The sequence below is a fragment of the Cherax quadricarinatus genome, chromosome 44 (assembly GCF_038502225.1).
Source record: "Cherax quadricarinatus isolate ZL_2023a chromosome 44, ASM3850222v1, whole genome shotgun sequence".
In the NCBI taxonomy this organism is placed as follows: domain Eukaryota; kingdom Metazoa; phylum Arthropoda; class Malacostraca; order Decapoda; family Parastacidae; genus Cherax; species Cherax quadricarinatus.
This window is the reverse complement of record NC_091335.1, coordinates 18,180,335-18,200,790: the sequence shown is the minus strand read 5'-3', so window position 1 is coordinate 18,200,790 and position 20,456 is coordinate 18,180,335. Positions and strand designations below refer to the sequence as shown.

At 38.7% G+C, this 20,456-nt stretch overlaps 1 protein-coding gene across 2 annotated transcripts in view; it reads left to right on the top strand.

Annotated features, from left to right (window-relative positions):
• RpS21 (ribosomal protein S21) overlaps window positions 1–20,456 on the top strand; it is a 38,459-nt gene that overhangs the window by 6,492 nt on the left and 11,511 nt on the right. For both annotated transcript variants that reach the window (XM_053789076.1, XM_070094155.1), the window contains exon 2: window positions 9,108–9,245. In XM_053789076.1, the coding sequence (XP_053645051.1) occupies window positions 9,132–9,245 (114 nt within the window). In that variant the 5' untranslated portion in view covers window positions 9,108–9,131. The remainder of the gene's footprint in view (window positions 1–9,107; window positions 9,246–20,456) is intronic.

Below are 20,456 nucleotides of genomic sequence, written 5' to 3'. Positions count from 1 at the left end.
CCTACCACAATTACTCTCTCATTTGGTTCAAAGGCTCCTATACATTCACTTAACATCTCCCAAAATCTCTCTCTCTCCTCTGCATTTCTCTCTTCTCCAGGTGCATACACGCTTATTATGACCCACTTCTCGCATCCAACCTTTACTTTAATCCACATAATTCTTGAATTTACACATTCATATTCTCTTTTCTCCTTCCATAACTGATCATTTAACATTACTGCTACCCCTTCCTTTGCTCTAACTCTCTCAGATACTCCAGATTTAATCCCATTTATTTCCCCCCACTGAAACTCTCCTACCCCCTTCAGCTTTGTTTCGCTTAGGGCCAGGACATCCAACTTCTTTTCATTCATAACATCAGCAATCATCTGTTTCTTGTCATCCGCACTACATCCACGCACATTTAAGCAACCCAGTTTTATAAAGTTTTTCTTCTTCTCTTTTTTAGTAAATGTATACAGGAGAAGGGGTTACCAGCCCATTGCTCCCGGCATTTTAGTCGCCTCATACGACACGCATGGCTTACGGAGGAAAGATTCTTTTCCACTTCCCCATGGACAACAGAAGAAATAAAAAAGAACAAGAGCTATTTAGAAAAAGGAGAAAAACCTAGATGTATGTATATATATATATGCATGTGCGTGTCTGTGAAGTGTGACCAAAGTGTAAGTAGGAGTAGCAAGATATCCCTGTTATCTTAGCGTGTTTATGAGACAGAAAAAGGAAACCAGCAATCCTACCATCATGTAAAACAGTTACAGGTTTCTGTTTCACAGTCATCTGGCAGGACGGTAGTACTTCCCTGGGTGGTTGCTGTCTACCAACCTACCAATTTTATAAACATGATTTAGCTTCAGTTGTTTTACTCTGCCTTCAACATTCAGCATATCCAACTGCTGTAGTTCATTCTGGCCTATATGCTCTCTTGGTCCCAGCCCCAGGATGAATCTTATAATTTTGTTCTGGGTGATTTGCAGTCTATCTTTCAGTTTTTTTGTCAATGCAGAGTACTATGAAGAGCAAGCGTAATCCATATGGCATTGTATAAGGGCTAGACAAAGGGTCCTGTGAGCCTCAGTAGGTAGACACTGTGCTTGTCTATACAGGAATTTCAGTCTGGCATTCACTTTCTTTACTACACTGTTCCCTATCAATTCTCCTGACATGCATGGGTCAAATGGGATTCCCAGATATTTTACTGATGAAACCAAAGTGATGGGCTCCCCATTACACTGGGCATTAAAATTATTTACTCTTCTTAGTTTATGTTTCATGCCAAAGAGAATGGCTTCAGTTTTCCCGAGGTGTAATGATAGTTTGTTGTCTACTAACCATTTGCTGCAGGACTCCAGTTCCAGTGTTAAAACATTAGCTATATCTTGTGGGTCTTTACCTGACACTAACAGAGCACTGTCATCTGCATACAGTAGGAGTTTGCACTTGACAGTGACAGGCATGTCACTGACATAACATAAGAATAATAAGGGACCCAGAATACTACCTTGGGGAACTCCACATGCTATCGGCAGGGGCTCTGATTCCATTTTGTTGATTTTGACAATTTGTCTCCCGTTGCTAAGGTAGGACTTAAACCAGTCTACAGAACCTATACCGATAGCTTGAAGTTTCTTACATAATATATTGTGGTTGACAGTATCAAAGGCCTTTTGCAGGTCTAAGGTTCCCCTTTGACATTTCAGTTCTCAGGTAATCCATCAGATTAATTAGGGAGGTGTCGGTTGAGTAAGATCTTCTAAAGCCCGATTGATAGCTATGGAGAATGTTGTTGTCATTAAGGTACTTAACTACTTGAGAGTACACCGCCCTCTCTAGAATTTTGGATATTATACTGAGTATACTAACAGGCCTATAGTTGCTGACATCAGACCTACTATTTTTCTTGAAGATAGGAGTAACTCTGGCCTCCTTGAACCCCTCCGGTACGGTATTAGTGGTGATTGATAGATTTATTATGTGAGCAATAGGGATTGACAGTTCAGAAGCACCATCTTTTAGGAACTTAGATGGGATGTTATCAGGGCCTGTGCTCTTAGTTGGGTTTAACCTACTTAGTTCTTTTTTAATAAAGTCATGAGATACACTTAATAGTTGACATCTGTTTGGGGTTACCCCTCTATTGGTATAGTATGTTTGAAACTTACCAGAGTCTGTGTTAAAGGTATTTGATGCAGCTGGTAGTTTACTTACTAGTGTTGATGCAACAGATGTGTAGTAGAAATTAAAGCAATTTGCCACCTTAGATGTTTCGTGGCATACCTCATTATCGATAGTGAGTACTATGTTAGACCTATCTACTGGCTTATGGCTATACCCCAACTGTTTTAGTTGTTGCCAGAGCTTTCTGGGGTTATGCTTATACTCTTCAATTTTTGAACAATAGTACTTTGCCTTTGCTCCTTTTATAAGTCTCTGTACTCTGTTCCTCACCCTTTGGAATTCATTTAGTGCTGCAATATCCTGTCTGTTTGCTTTAAATCTTTTTAGCAGCTGGTCTCTGAATTTCATATTATCTAATATCTCAGTAGTCATCCAGGGTTCAGTTCTTCGTTTAATCCTAACCTCTTTAACTGGTGCAATATTATCAAGGATGGTAGTGAACATTGTTTTGAGTTTTTCCCAGGCATCGTTTACGTCCGTGCAACTTGTTATCTCTGTCCAGTCACAATTGTGTAGCCTATTTACCAGTGTTTCTTTACTGTAGTTTCTAGTTGACCTCATTTTTATTGTCCTGTGTAGGCCTATCCTATCCCTAGTGATTTTCCTGGTGCAGTAAATGATGAAATGATCACTAAGACCTGTGGTAATGACGCCTGACTGACTAATGTTCTCAGAGCGGTTACAAAGTATGTGGTCAATTAGGGTGGCTGAGAACTGTGTGATCCGGGTTGGTGTATTAATTAGTTGAGTGTAACTATTTAAACCTAGAATTTGCTTATACCTTTTGCATAGCCCGTTATTTTGCTGCTGAAAACAGATATTGAAGTCGCCCAGTATTATTGTCTCGCAATTGTTTTTAAGTCCGGACAATACTCTGGAAAAGTCTTCTAAGAACTGGTCCTGGGTGGGAGGGCGGTAACTAGTTCCTACTAAGATGAGTTTGGTCTTGGGAAGCAGCACTTCAAACCATAGAATCTCCAGTTTAATATTATTTAAATCAGGTCTTGGGTTGTAAGCTAAGTCATTTCTAATGTAGGCACATATCCACCACCCTTTCTGTTCCTATCTAAGCGTTTTATATTGTAACCTTCTATTTTGACCTCGTTGTCAGTCGCCGTATCATCCAACCAGGATTCAGAGATGGTTATAACTGCCGCCCTAATTTTGTTAGCTAGAATCCTAATCTCTGCCAATTTAGGAAGAAGTGATCTTGCGTTGACATGAATAAAGTGAAGGCCTGTTTTCATAAAACAATTATAATCGTCAGTATATGGCAATGGGTCATTTGTATTAAAATTAGGTAAATCAGTGTCATCATTGTTAAAGGGTAACTGTGCCAAAGTGCATTTATTACACACAAAATGAATTCTGGCACCGATACTATAATTGTACATACATCCATCATGCACCCACCCCTTACACATTTTACATAAGGTGTGTTTTCTGTTTTTCATGTGTACTTTAGTACAGTGTATCCACCTGTCATATCCCTCCTAATTTAACACCTTTTTATATAAAGAGTGTAGATTCAGTGCCTCAGTTTAAACTCAGGAAAGATATATCCCAGTACTTTTATATCCATTCTGTAATAAGGTGACCAGATTTGTGCAGTAAAATCTAAATGTAGCTTAGAACATAAGAAAGAAGGAACACTGCAGCAGGCCTACTGGCCCATGCGAGGGAGGTCCAACTCTCCTACCGGCTTAAGTCAATGCCCCACCCTAGTCAGGTCAGGTCACATTCACTTAAGGAAGGAACACTGCAACTGACCTAGTAGCACAAGTTAATCAGGTCCAACTCACACCCACCCACACCCACTCATGTATTTATCTAACCTATTTTTAAAACTACACAACGTTTTAGCCTCTATAACTGTACTCGGGAGTTTGTTCCACTCATCCACAACTATTACCAAACCAGGCCTGGTGGCTAAAGCTCCCGCTTCACACTCGGAGGGCCCGGTTTCGAGTCCTGGCGGGTGGAAACATTTCGACACGTTTCCTTACACCTGTTGTCCTGTTCACCTAGCAGCAAATAGGTACCTGGGTGTTAGTCGACTGGTGTGGGTCGCATCCTGGGGGACAAGATTGAGGACCCCAATGAAAAATAAATTAGTCCTTGGTGATGCTCTGACTTTCTTGGGTTATCCTGGGTGGCTAACCCTCTGGGGTTAAAAATCCAAACGAAATCTTATCTTTCCTGAATCTGAATTTTTCTAACTTCAGACCATTGCTGCAAGTCCTGTCGAGGCTAGATATTTTCAGCACGCTATTTACATCCCCTTTATTTATTCTTGTCTTCCATTTATACACCTCAATCATATCCCCCTAATTCTATGCCGTTCATAGGGAAGATTTCTAATACATGGGATCAACTTTGCCATCCTTCTTTGTACGTTTTCCAGAGCATTTATATCCATTCTGTAATACGGTAACCAAAACTGCAGCTTAAGCTAAATGAGGCCTAACCAAGGATATATAGAGTTGAAGAACAACCTGAGGACTCCTATTATTTATGCTTCTTGATGTGAAGCCAAGGATTCTGTTAGCTTTATTGCGAACACTTACGCATTGTTGTCTTGGTTTCAGATTACTGCTAACCAGAACTCTCAAATCCTTTTTGCAATCAGTAGTATTACGATCTACATTATTTAGTTTATATGTGGCATGGTTATTTTCCTGTCCAATGTTTAGAACTTTGCATTTGTCTATACATGTATTAAACTGCATCTACCACTTCTCCGACCACTGCATCAGTCTATTCAAATCTTCCTGGAATGCTCTAATGTCCTCGTCAGAATGAATTGGACGGCCTATTTTGGTGTCATTAGCAAATTTGCTTATGTTGCTCTTTAAGCCCTCATCTGTGTCGTTTATGTAGATTGTGAACAACAGGGGGCCCAACAGCAATAATATATAAAGTTGAAGTATAACTTGAGGTTTATTATATATTTTTTGTAATATGAAGCCAAAAATTCCATTAGAATTTTTGTGAATGCTTGTGCACTTTTGTCTTGCCTTTAAATTACCACTAACCAGACCTCTTAAATCTTTTTGTATTCAGTGATTGAGATGTATGTTATTCAGTTTTGTGTGTGTGTGTGTGTGTGTGTGTGTGTGTGTGTGTGTATGTATGTATGTATGTATGTATGTATGTATGTTACACACACACACACGCACACTTCAGTTCTTACTGATTCTGTTGCTTTCCAGAGAGAGATAGATAGAGAGAGAGAGAGAGAGAGAGAGCAATTTAAGTGTCTTTGGGGGAAAGGTCCTGATACAGGGAATTAACTTTATCATCATTATTTGCCATTTTTCAGTATATTTACAATATGTCCAACTAGAATTAAGCTACATAATCTAGGTGAGATCTTGGCAGTGATGTATGTATAAAATTGAGTATAAAATTGAAGCAAAACCTTGGTTACTTATATTTATCGATAAGACAACAAGAATTCTATTAGCTTTATTGTAATCACTTAATGCACAGATGTCTTGTCTTTAGATTTCTTTTAAACAGAAATCCTAAGTTTTTTCCATTAGTGTATAGATGCTGTCTTTCTTTTTCTCAGGATCGGAGCATTTCATTTCTTGACATTTAACTGCTGCTGCTGCTACTTTTCCAACCGTAACATCAACTTCCCCAAATCATCTTGTAGCTCCTTGTTGTCATCCTGAGATTGGCAGACTTATTTATGTGGCTAATTATTTCCTTATCTTTGTTATTTATGTAAAATGTGAACAAGGGACCCAGTATTGGCTCCCAATGGAGGAAAATCAAATTGCTATGTCTTGTTCTTCTGGCAAGACAGTCATTGAATATATGGTGGTTTAAAAAATTTTTCTTTCTTTCTTTTGGGCTCTGGTGGCTAACGCTCTCGTTTCACACGGCAAGGGCCTGGGTTCGATTCCCAGCCAGAGTAGAAACATTGGGCGTGTTTCTTTCCACCTGTTGTCTATGTTCCCCATCAGTAAAATGGGTACCTGGGTGTCAGTCGACTGGTGTGGGTCGCATCCTGGGACACTGACCTAATTTGCCCGACATGCTGAGCATAACAAGGGGCGTTCTATATAGTATTACGTCATTGTTGTCAGCTAGGCCTGTATACCATGTACATGTACTTGTAGTAAATAAAGATATTATTATTATATTATAGGTCACCCTAACTTGGTGGGAAACTGCCAGTATTGTAAAATGAAAAAGTATAGATTTGGCAAGAATGTTATAGATAATGGGAGCAGACTTTAGAATAGCATCACTGAAGCAAACCCTTTGGATAGATTTTAAAAGTACATTTGATACATGAGTAAGAACTCAAGAAGGAAGGAGCACTGCAGTAGGCCTACTGGCCCATGCTAGGCAGGCTCAAGTCACCTACTGGCCAAAGCCAGTCAGGGCCAAGTTACATTCACTTAAGAAGGAAGGAGCACTGCATCAGCTACTCAGGTCCAACTCATACCCACCCACACCCACTCGTGTATTTGTCTAACCTATTTTTAAAACTACTTAATGTTTTAACTTCAGTGATGATACTCAGGAGTTTGTTCCACTCATCCACAACTCTGCTGTATTACCAAACCAGTGCTTTGCTATATTCTCTCTGAACCTAATTTTTTTCCAGCTTGAAACCATTGCTGCAAGTACTGTCTTGAATAGATATTTTTAGCATGATATTTACATTTCCATTATTCCTGTTTTCCATTTATACACCTCAGTTATATTTCCTCTAATTCTATGCCTTTCCAGAGAGTTCAGATTTAGGGCCCTCAGTCTATCTTCACAGGAAAGATTTCTGATACATGGAATCAACTGTGTCATCCTCGTTGTTTTCCAGCGCATTTATATCCATTCTGTAATACATTGACCAGAACTATGCAGTATAATCTAAATGAGGCCTAACCAATGAAATATAGAGTTGAAGAACAACCTGAATTATCCCAATTTTTATGTTATATGTGCATATGTACAGTGGAACCTCTACTTGCGAGCGCATCCACGTGTGAGTGTTTCCAAATACGGGCCGTTGATGGGTTGATTTTTTGCTTCCATATGCGAGCAAAATTTCCATAAGCGAGCAGACCTCAAGGGAGGTTCTTTGACGCTGGTGAGGGGCTCTTGCTCTTGATCTAGGGAATTGTATCTCATTTGTTTGTTGGACTATCTTATTGAAACTTGGGCAATGTATGATGGAAAGATGCTGCTTAATGTACACCAAAAATGAAAGAAATTGGAGCATAAATAATGGGGTTCACTTCTCGGCAATTAGCCACCCCTTGGCGGTATTTTCGTATGGTTTTATGGTTGTATTCTCTTTTTTTTTTTTTTTTTTTTTCTCATTTGATAGAATGGAAGATATATCACAGAAATAGATATGATTTTGATTGCTTTCACGACGAAAAGTATCTTGAAATTGAGCTCAACGAGGGAGAAATGCTCATTTGCTTAACTATGTTCAAGAGTAAACAAATTACATCACTGTCCATTCCAATATGCAGTCGTGAAGGGGTTGACATTATTTATACAATTATTGCAATAAGGCATAACAGTAAATCTTATATTTTTTGTATGAATAAAAATTACAAATTAGTATTTAGTATATTGTAATAATAATAATAACAACAATAATAATAATATGTATAATAATAATAGTATAATACAATAATGATAATATAATACATATGATAATAATACATACATAATAATAATGTACTATGTAATAATAATTATAATAGATGGCTTCAAAAGGCCGTCACTAGATGGCAGTGTTTACCACAACAAAGAGGGAGCGAGTGTGGCTGCCTCCACCTGTTACATAATGACATACTTTATTCATTCTAGAGTATATATATCAGGTTTCTATGTTATTTACATTGTTTATTATTTCATATTAGATGAACTGTGATAGATAGATAGATAAGCCGTAGAGTTGATGATAGCGAAATATTCAAGGAGTATTTTGTCCTGTCTCCAGACAAATTCTCGTCAGCCGCTGCTGCCGCTACACATATAATGACATATTTTATTCATTCTAGAGTATATATCAGGTTTATATGTTATTTATGTTGTTTGTCATATTAGATGAACTGTGATAGATAAATAAGCCGTATAGATGATAGCAAAATTTTTCAAGTAGTATTTTGTCCGGTCTCCAGACAAACTGTCATCCACTGCCGACACAGCCCATACCACTACATGAATTACATGTTTTATTCAATTTAGAGTATATATCAGGTTTCTATGTTATTTATATTGTTTATTATGTCATATTAGATCAAGTGAGATAGATAAATAAGCTGTGAAGTTGATATTAGTGAAATTATTGAAGTACAGAATTCCACTGGAACGGATTAATTTAAATGAGAAAAATTGATTCTGCAAACGAGCAAATCCAGTTGCGAGCAAGGTCATGGAACGGATTAAACTCACAAGTAGAGGTTCCACTGTATGTATATTATAGGGCCCTTAAGAACCCTGGAATGCAGTTTGTTGGACTGGGTGATTTACAGTAGTTTTCATGTCTCCTTTCTTGAGAGCACTGTTGTTAGTACAGTTGCTGAAAGTTGTACTATTGTAATAATATTTTGCTATTCTTTGACTTTCTTCACACATCATACCTTCCATGGCCAGGTTCCCTGCAAGAGTAGCTCGTCTGTCTCGCAATTAGTAGATGGAGGATCAGGCCGCCTCTACTTGGGCTGAATGACCCACAGATTTAGTGCTTCTGATAATAATACACTGTAGTAACAATTTTCACAGCCATTTCCTGTTTGCAGTATACTATATTGTGATAGCCATGTTAAATAAAAATTTAGATATGTACTATAATGTGTGAAGGTCTGCATGAGGCAGCTTAATAATGGTTTTGTTTTCATTTTATCAGTGTGTAGTCAGTCAATTTCATTACAATTTTTTTTTTCCCACAGACAAATTCTACTTCAACCATCACCATGCAGAACGATGTTGGAGAATACGTGGATCTTTATGTGCCACGCAAGTGTTCAGCATCTAATCGCATCATCTATGCCAAAGACCATGCCTCCATCCAAATAAACTTAGCTGAGGTTTGCTATTTTTCATGAATAAATTGTATAGTGTTCATTATAAATGGTATTGGTAGAAATTTAATGTTTTGACAGAGCAAGTGGATTTGTCTTTAAATGTGCATTTTTAATACACCTTAAACCTGTCATCAGTTTAGTTGATTTTTTACACAGCATTCAGGAGAGGATATATTTATTTTACTATGGTAATTTTTTCAGTTTTAGTTTTTCAGTTATAAAGTATCTTCTGTGGAGCAAGCTCTTGTGTCAGATTGCTACAGTGGAAAGCTCTGTTCCCTAGGACACAATACTCACCCTGCATCCTTTTCCTCATCCTCATGTCCAACATAGTTATTAATCATAGCACTATATCATCCTTTGCACACGATATTAGAATTTGTGTGGAAGTGGCATAAATTGAGGACACTACAAATCTTCAGGAAGGCATAAACTAAGTCATCCAGTGGGCCACTGAAAACTATGTGATGATCATTGAGTACAAATTTTGCTGTCTCTGTTTTCGAAAAAATGAGGAAATAAAAACGAGAATAAAGTATAAAACTAGCTTGAAACACTCGGTAGAACTAAAACTAGCAATAAGGACCTAAGAATAATGTCAAAGTACAGTGGACCCTCAACCAACAGCTTTAATCCGTTCCAGAGAGCTAGCCTTCAGTGGAATTAATATTCCCCATAAGAAATAATGGAAATCCAATTAATCCATTTCAGACAGCCAAAAGTATTAACAAAAAATATTTTTTTTTAAAGTTTAATATATTTATAGATGGGGTTGTAAAAGAAGTAAATGCTGGGGTGTTTGGGAGAGGGGTGGGATTAAATTATGGGGAATCAAATACAAAATGGGAATTGACACAGTTGCTTTTTGCTGATGATACTGTGCTTATGGGAGATTCTAAAGAAAAGTTGCTAAGGTTAGTGGACGAGTTTAGGAGGGTGTGTAAAGGTAGAAAGTTGAAAGTGAACATAGAAAAGAGTAAGGTGATTAGGGTATCAAATGACTTAGATAAAGAAAAATTGGATATCAAATTGGGGAGGAGGAGTATGGAAGAAGTGAATGTTTTCAGATACTTGGGAGTTGACGTGTCGGCGGATGAATATATGAAGGATGAGGTTAATCATAGAATTGATGAGGGAAAAAAGGTGAGTGGTGCGTTGAGGTATATGTGGAGACAAAAAAACATTATCTATGGAGGCAAAGAAGGGAATGTATGAAAGTATAGCAGTACCAACACTTATATGGGTGTGAAGCTTGGGTTGTGAATGCAGCAGCGAGGAGGCGGTTGGAGGCAGTGGAGATGTCCTGTCTAAGGGCAATGTGTGGTGTAAATATGCAAAAAATTTGGAGTGTGGAAATTAGGAGAAGGTGTGGAGTTTATAAAAGTATTAGTCAGAGGGCAGAAGAGGGGTTGTTGAGGTGGTTTGGTCATTTAGAGAGAATGGATCAAAGTAGAATGACATGGAGAGCATTTAAATCTATAGGGGAAGGAAGGCAGGGCAGGGGTCTTCCTCGAAAAGGTTGGAAGGAAGGGGTAAGGGAGGTTTTGTGGGTGAGGGGCTTGGACTTCCAGCAGGTGTGCGTGAGCGTGTTCGATAGGAGTGAATGGAGACAAATGGTATTTGGGACCTGATGATCTGTTGGAGTTTGAGCAGGGTAATATTTAGTGAAGGGATTCAGGGGAACTGGTTATTTTTATATAGCCGAACTTGAGTCCTTGAAATGGGAAGTACTGTATGTACAATGCCTGCACTTTAAAGGAGGGGTTTGCAATATTGGCAGTTTGGAGGGATATGTTGTGTATCTTTATACGTATATGCTTCTAAACTGTTGTGTTCTGAGCACCTCTGCAAAAACAGTGATTATGTGTGAGTGTGGTGAAAGAGTTGAATGATGGTGAAAGTATTTTCTTTTGGGGGATTTTCTTTTTTTTTTTTTGGGTCACCCTGCCTCGGTGGGAGACAGCCGACTTGTTAAAAAAAAAAAAAATGAATATACATACAGAAAACAAGGACAAATAAATATAAAGCACTAATAAAATGAATAAATGAACATTTAACCCTTTCAGGGTCCGTCCCGTAGATCCACGGCTTTACGTTCAGGGTCCAAACCGTAGATCTACGTCATGAGCTCAGCTCACTCAGATAAACTGTGAGTGGTAAATTTGGGCCTAGATATGAGAGAATACATCTATGTGGTATGTGTGCACCACATAAAACAAATCCTGCAGCACACTGTGTATAATGAGAAAAAAAAACTGAGACCATTATTTTCGATTAAAACAGCGACTTGCAGTGTTTTTTCGTATGTTTTTTATAGTTGTATTTGTGATTTCTTGGTTTCATTTGATAGAATGGAAGACATATTACAGAAATAGAGATAATTTTGATTGGTGTTAGCACTGGAAATGGCTTGAAACTGAGCTCAAAGTGGCGGAAATGTTAAATTTTTGCTGATGTTCAAGAGTAAACAAACGACCTCACACGTCTAATACACGCCAGCTGGTGGGTCTAATATACATTCACAAATGTGGTGATGATATTTATACAATTATTACAATATTGCATAACAGTAAATCTTCTATTTTTTGGTGTGAATAAAAATTAATTATGTGAATAAAAAATCAAAACGGAATTTATTTGTAAAGCCTCAAAACGTAACTAATGAACAGAGTTAATGTTAGTTTAGTGCCAGGAATACCTACATTGTTTATTCTGGACCCTATTTTGAAATTGGAATATTTTGAACTTCGTGTTAAATTGGCCAAATTACCAATTTCCGGTCACTTTATTTTGTAGTTGAAACAGTTGACTTGGCGATTTCTTGTGCTCAATCGATAGAATAGAAGTAATACTAGTGAAATAGCTAAGAATTTGGTCGACTGGAATAATGTAATTGGCCTAAAATGGGAGTCAAAGTCGGCCAAATCGCCGATTCGTAAATATTGCTGACACATCAAAATTCACGAGAGCATAATTTCGTCAGTTTTCCATCAAATTTCGTACTTTTTGTTTTATTACATTCACAAAAAGATTCTCTACCATTTCATAAGAAAAAATAACAATTTTTTTTTTTTTAAATTCTTGGACACTGGGGCACCACTTCAGATTTTGGCCTTGGACCCTGAAAGGGTTAACATCACACTTACCTTTATTGACTTCACTTGACTTGTTGGTGTATGATAGACACGTAGGAGGCAAATTTATTATGCTTCAATATGAAGCTAATATCGTCTCTTCGGCTTATTTATTTATCACAATTCATCTAATATGACATTATAAACAATATTAATAACATAGAAACATGATATATACTCTAGAATGAATAAAATGTCATAATGTATGAGAGGAGTAAATGGTTTAAGTGTTATTGTTGGGTTTAAGGGCTGCCACTGAGACAAGCTGTGTTGGTGGCAGTGGAGGATTTTGCCAGCACCACCATCACACTTAAACATTGTATGTAATTTATAAATAAGTAAGTTGATTCAAGTATACACAAATACAGTTACATAGATTATCATACATAGCAGCATATGTGTAAAGTACCTAGGATAACCCAAAAGAGTCAGAGTGACTTATATATCTCTATTGGGGTCCTTTTATATTTACACTTAATATATTTATTTTTATGCTTACACTTTTATATTTACACTTACCTTGGAGGAGATGTTAGTTTAATTAGTTAGTCTGATGGAGGAGATGATGACATAGGTTTAGGGTAGTGGAAGATAGCAGGCTGCCGTATGTTCAGCGGATGTACACACATCCGCGTTAAGAGACCATACAATAAGTGTCAGGGGCCCGAGACTGTTCAACTGCCTCCCAGCATACATAAGGGGGATTACCAACAGACCCCTGGCAGTCTTCAAGCTGGCACTGGACAAGCACCTAAAGTCGGTTCCTGACCAGCCGGGCTGTGGCTCGTACGTTGGTTTGCGTGCAGCCAGCAGCAAGAGCCTGGTTGATCAGGCTCTGATCCACCAGGAGGCCTGGTCACAGACCGGGCCGCGGGGGCGTTGACCCCAGGAACTCTCTCCAGGTAAACTCCAGGTAAACATCCAAGAACATTGGAGAGTTAGTTACTTTCATGTCGTTTTTCTATCGCTTACACGCTTAACTTACTTGCTACACTGTTAATTCTACACTATCGCTGGCTGGCACTATAGCCTTTATCGATACCTGCTGCTCTAGTATCGTACATATCGCTGAATCACTGCAGAAGGCACATTCTCCCCTCTCTCTTCCTTCTCCACTTAGGTACTTTGCTACGAGTTTTTTCTTGAATTTTATGTGTTTCTTTCCTTCTTTATCACAGGGCTGGCACTAGAAACTTTCCTTGGGCCTATGATGGCTTATTTAGCAGTTACAAGCACAAAAAAAATGGAATAATACAATATATATCACATGTACGCATGGAATCGACCACAACGGCTTGTAAACAATGGGACACTGGCTATACACAGAGTTTTGGAGTGGCTGGGCCTGCTCAGGATGAAAGCCTTTAGACGAGTTTTTCGGCGTTGGTAGAGCCAATATTTTGATGCCAGAGAGAGCCGTTAGTCTATTTTGGTGTTAGACGATGCTGCCATTAGTTGAGGGTCCACTGTATCTTTCAAGAATCACAAGAGTGGTAGGGAACCGTGATAAAAATGATAGGATGGATAACGAAACTTTCAAAATTACACAAATGATATACCAAGCCAATGATGGTCCTTTTAAGTCAATTGTCCTCTCTGGGCTAGAATATTGCTGTACACTAACAGTGCCTTTTATCAGATTTCAATGGGATTGTGACAGTGGATTAAGCAGCTTAAAAAAAACGTATAGGCTGTGTTTGTTTTGACTGTTAGCCTTCAAGTTAGAAAAAAATTATTTTTGCACAATTTTATGGGTCCTAGGACTTTCCACTTTCTACTAAATTGGGAAGATGTACAATGCTCTAGTTGACATCAGATGAAAGATAAAGGCTAGATTAATAATGACCCAGGACAGCTATGCTATGCCTTTGAGAAGTGTAGTATGTTTACCAAGGTATGAATTTCATAGGCCCTCATTACGTGTAAACACAGTCGTAATACATACTGTATTAAAATTCACATTTCTTGACTGAGTTGCACCAAAGAAATTGGTACTCATCACTTATGCCGTGAACATAAAATAAAGATAAATACATTTGATAAAGCTAGTTAAAGGAAAAGGCAGGAAAACAATTGCATTTTCCCATAGATCCCCCTTTCTTTTATTTGAGATGAAAATTGGTATAATAATCCATACGTAATTAGTCCTGTAATAATTTTTTGATGTAATTAAATAAAAAGTTATACTCGCCAGAGATGGGTCCATTGTTTAATAGAGAAACAGTGGTGTTATATCTCCAGTTTTGAGTACATAACATACACACTTGAAAAAAATAATAAAAAAAATATTGAGGGAGGTGGTCAGGATACATCACTTTGCATTTTTGTTATTGTTGGGTTAAAAGGTTGTAATGTCCCCTAGACCACAACTTCCTGAGCCAACGCACTCTTTCATCCCAACATTAATCACAACTCTCTGAGATGTCTCAAACCTTCAGCCTAAAAATATACAACTGCTGTAGGATAGAAGATTCTGTTAAGATTTTTCACAAAATTCTGCTAAAGTACTGTAAAATACAGTGGACCTTTGGGTATCGGCCATAATTCGTTCCAGAAAATTGGCCTAAAGCCGAAATAATATTTCCCATAAGAATTAATGTAAATACAATTAATCCATTCCAGACAAAAATATTCCAAAATTTTTTTTTTTTTAACAAATCAGTATTACATACCTTTATTGAAGACTAATGCTGGCTTCTGGAATGCCTGTTAGACTTTCTGCATGCTTGCTACACTCCCTGCATGCCTGTTACACTCCCTGCATGCCTGTTACACTCTCTGCATGCCTGTTACACTCCCTGCATGCCTGTTACACTCCCTGCATGCCTGTTACACTCCCTGCATGCCTGTTACACTCCCTGCATGCCTGTTACACTCCCTGCATGCCTGTTACACTCCCTGCATGCCTGTTACACTCCCTGCATGCCAGTTACACTCCCTGCATGCCTGTTACACTCCCTGCATGCCTGCAACACTTCCTGCATCACTTCCTGCATACCTGCAACACTTCCTGCATGCCTGCTACACTCCCTGCATGCCTGCTACACTCCCAGCATGCCTGCTACACTCTCTACATGCCTGCTTCATTTCACGCTTAAATTCCATGGTGTTTCTCACTTTCTTTACCACAGGAACTTCACTAGGAACTTTCTTTGGAGCCATGGTTACTTATTTTGCAGTTGCACTGCAAAAAATCCACAAAAAACAATGGAAAACAAGCAAAATGTTTGGATGTATGAGCAGAAGCTTCCTCATGCACTGAGAGGCACAGCCAAATTGACGAGCAAGCGGTCCCAGCTGGTGGATGGACGCGTCTGAAACGGTTGATCACCAAGTTGGCCGATAACAGGAACGGCCAATAACTGAGGGTCCACTTCTTAATTTCTGTATTCAAAAATTTTTAGCTAATATAAGGAAAAGGAGGGAGGAGTAATGTGAAGGTAGGTACTGTATATGCTTTAATAATATATCACCATTGGTAGCGTTCCTCTCATACAGACATGACCATAACCGTGGCCTGGCTGGCAAAGCTCTCGCTTCACCTGGGTGTTGGTCAACTGGCGTGGGCCACATCCTGGGGGACAAGATTGAGGACCCCACTGGAAATAATACAAACAGTCCTCAATGATGCACTGCCTTTCTTGGGTTATCCTGGGTGGCTAACCCTCTGGGGTTAAAAGTCCAAATGAAATCTTTTCTTAAACTGTAAGTTGCTGGGTGGTTCGTTTTTTTTTTTTTTAACACCAGCTGTCTCCTACTGAAGTAAGCTGGGGAAAAAAGGAGGAAATCCATTTACTATCCTAGGCTATCCTACCCTATCCTAGCCTATCCCACAATCCTAGGCTATCTTACCCTACCCTATCCTATGTCATCCTAGGCTTTCCTACCCTACCCTATCACCGTCTTGCCAGAAATGTGCTCACTTCACAGTCCAGATGACCCTGTGAACTTCGAGGTCCTTGCCTTTTTTAGAGTACAAGCACTTCGACTGTTCTTTACAAGAATGTGTAATGGCAGTCAGCTAACTGGTGCCTCAGCAGTGACACTGCTGCCAAGATCTTTACTCATGCTTTTTCTCTATCAGCCACCAGCATGTACAACAGCTATAGAATTACAGCCAGAGTAAACATCTCGATGTGAATGGCATGAAATTTGATGGAGAACTTAGGGAATTGTGCAGGAGCAAAGTTTATGGTTAGGGTGCAGTTTACTCATCGGCAATTTTGCCCCATTTGAGTCCTATTTTAAGCCAGTTCCATTGCTCAGTTTGACCACGTTTTTAGCTGTTTATCTAGTAAGTCTTATGTCCTTTCAATTAAGCACAAGAAAATGCTCATTCAACTGTCAAAACTACCTCCAAATCTGCACACACAAATCACTCCCCATAAAAACAAAACACGGAAGACAATGCTAAGAGAAAAAACAGTAAGTGTCTGGGGGTCAAGACTGTTCTTCAGCTTCCTGTCATGCATAAGGGAAATTATCAATAAACCCATGGCTGTCTTCAAGAGGGAACTAGACGGATACCTAAAATCAGTGCCCAGTTAGCTGGGCTGTGGCTCGTATGTTGCACTGCGTGCAACCAGGCACTTATCACTGGGATGCCTGGTCGGGTACTGGGTCACAGGAGCATTTGACCCCTGGAATGACATCCAGAAAGACCCTATTAACTTCACAGAATTTCATAATTTGCCCAATTTTACACAAAATTAAAAAGATTCCAGTTTAAAAACAGTCCAAAATAAACACTAGATATTCCAGGCACTAAAACATTTTTTCTGTTCACTAATTACATCCCTCTCCAGACCTCTCCTGTAGTATGCTTGGCTTGTACAGTACTTTGAATTCATACAAGAATTCAAGAATTTACCATTTTTATCAGATAAAATATAACCAGGAATTATAATTATTGGTCAAACCAGGGGGAAAGGGGCCTTATCCACCTTCCGGAAAACTGGAAAAAAAAAAATTGAATATTTCCACTATGAAGCTGATTTCAAGCTACTTCCAGTCCTGGAACGAAACAAAATTACAGTGGAACCTCAGTACTCAAACAGCTCCCTACCCGAACAAAGCTCGGCACTCGACCTCACAAACGTGACCTGCCAGAACTTCACTGCAAACTGCATATTTTGTGTTTCTTTGCATTTTTTGATGTTTGTTATTTGTATAAATAAGTCACCATGGGGCCTACAGAGATTAGTGATAACAGCCATCCAAAAAGAAAATTGGTTTGGAAGAATTCGTTAGATACTTGAATGGATCAGCACTCGAACAGCCTTCTGGAGCGAATTAAGTTCGAGTACCGAGGTTCCACTGTACATTGGACCCTCAGTTTTCGTGTTTAATCTGTTCCAGAGCTATCGGCCAAAACCGAAACCATTTTCTCCATAAGAAATAATGTAAATGGAATTAATCCATTCCAGACACCCAAAAGTATCAACAAAAAAAAATTTTCTACCTTAAAGGTAGATTTACATGCACAGAAGAATGAACATTAGACATGACTGAAGGCTGTTGATGGATGGAAGAAAGGGAGACGGAAGAGAGGTTATTGTTTGGTAGGGGAATCCCCCTCCATAAGGGCTCTAGGTACCAAGTCTTTATAAGGGGTCACTTCCCTAGCTTAAATATAGATTTACATGCAGAAAAGAATGACAGATAAATATAAAGCACTAATAAAATGTATAAATGAACATTTAACATCACACTTACTTTTATTGAAAAGACTTGTTGGTGCATGGCAGACCAGGCAGAGGGGAGAGGGAGAAGAGTTTATTGGAGAATACGACACTAATATCAAATCTACGGCTTATTTATCTATCACAATTCAACTAATATGACATAATAAACAATATTAAGAGGTAGATGGGAAAAGAGGAAGGTGGCAACAACAAGTAAGAGGGAGGTGAAAGTGTATAAACTAAGGCAGGAGGAAGTTCGGGTGAGATATAAGCGACTATTGGCAGAAAGGTGGGCTAGTGCAAAGATGAGTAGTGGGGGGGTTGAAGAGGGTTGGAATAGTTTTAAAAATGCAGTATTAGAATGTGGGGCAGAAGTTTGTGGTTATAGGAGGGTGGGGGCAGGAGGAAAGAGGAGTGATTGGTGGAATGATGAAGTAAAGGGTGTGATAAAAGAGAAAAAGGTAGCTTATGAGAGGTTTTTACAAAGCAGAAGTGTTATAAGAAGAGCAGAGTATATGGAGAGTAAAAGAAAGGTAAAGAGAGTGGTGAGAGAGTGCAAAAGGAGAGCAGATGATAGAGTGGGAGAGGCACTGTCAAGAAATTTTAATGAAAATAAGAAAAAATTTTGGAGTGAGTTAAACAAGTTAAGAAAGCCTAGGGAAAATATGGATTTGTCAGTTAAAAACAGAGTAGGGGAGTTAGTAGATGGGGAGATGGAGGTATTGGGTAGATGGCGAGAATATTTTGAGGAACTTTTAAATGTTAAGGAAGAAACAGAGGCAGTAATTTCATGCACTGGTCAGGGAGGTATACCATCTTTTAGGAGTGAAGAAGAGCAGAATGTAAGTGTGGGGGAGGTACGTGAGGCATTACGTAAAATGAAAGGGGGTAAAGCAGCTGGAACTGATGGGATCATGACAGAAATGTTAAAAGCAGGGGGGGATATAGTGTTGGAGTGGTTGGTACTTTTGTTTAATAAATGTATGAAAGAGGGGAAGGTACCTAGGGATTGGCAGAGAGCATGTATAGTCCCTTTATATAAAGGGAAAGGGGACAAAAGAGACTGTAAAAATTATAGAGGAATAAGCTTACTGAGTATACCAGGAAAAGTGTACGGTAGGGTTATAATTGAAAGAATTAGAGGTAAGACAGAATGTAGGATTGCGGATGAGCAAGGAGGTTTTAGAGTGGGTAGGGGATGTGTAGATCAGGTGTTTACATTGAAGCATATATGTGAACAGTATTTAGATAAAGATAGGGAAGTTTTTATTGCATTTATGGATTTAGAAAAGGCATATGATAGAGTGGATAGAGGAGCAATGTGGCAGATGTTGCAAGTATATGGAATAGGTGGTAAGTTATTAAATGCTGTAAAGAGTTTTTATGAGGATAGTGAGGCTCAGGTTAGGGTGTGTAGAAGAGAGGGAGACTACTTCCCGGTAAAAGTAGGTCTTAGACAGGGATGTGTAATGTCACCATGGTTGTTTAATATATTTATAGATGGGGTTGTAAAGGAAGTAAATGCTAGGGTGTTTGGGAGAGGGGTGGGATTAAATTATGGGGAATCAAATTCAAAATGGGAATTGACACAGTTACTTTTTGCTGATGATACTGTGCTTATGGGAGATTCTAAAGAAAAATTGCAAAGGTTAGTGGATGAGTTTGGGAATGTATTAATAACATAGAATATAGAATGAATAAAAGTCATTTTGTATGTCACAACTGGTGGTGTTGGGTGTATAAGGGCCACTGAGAGCATAAGCTGTCCATAATGGTGGTGAAGGCTGCAGCTGAGGTGGCAGTGTTTTCTGTAGCCCTATATAACTCCAACAACATTGGAGGAGTTAGTAAAATTGTTGAATCACTGAAGAAGGCACCCTCTACCACCATCACAACCACTACCACCATCACAGCTACTGTTACCCTCTACCACCACCACTTTCGTATTTTTTCCTACAAACTTTTTCTTGAGTTATATCGTGTTTCTCACATTCTTTACCAAAGGGCTGGCACTAGAAGCTTTCTTTGGGCACATGGTGGCTTATTTAGTAGTCACACACAATAAACAAGTGGCAAAAACAATGGATTATTATGAAATGTTTCATATGACCTGGCAGGATATGTTCACTCACCGAGAAACAAAGCTACACTGGCTGACAATGCATGTGGGAGGCGGCTTTGTCGGTGTTCTGGGCTCTGGACAGGTTCCGTATGATAGACAAAAACTAAAGCCAAAAATCTGCGAAAAAAGTCGACCAAAACCAAAATCGGCAATAACTAAGATCGACGAAAACCTAGGGTCCACTGTATATCTATTTCAGTAGTACATTTGTCTACCATTCTATAAAATAATACATATTAAGAAATAGCCAATAAAACCATAAAAGAAAACCATC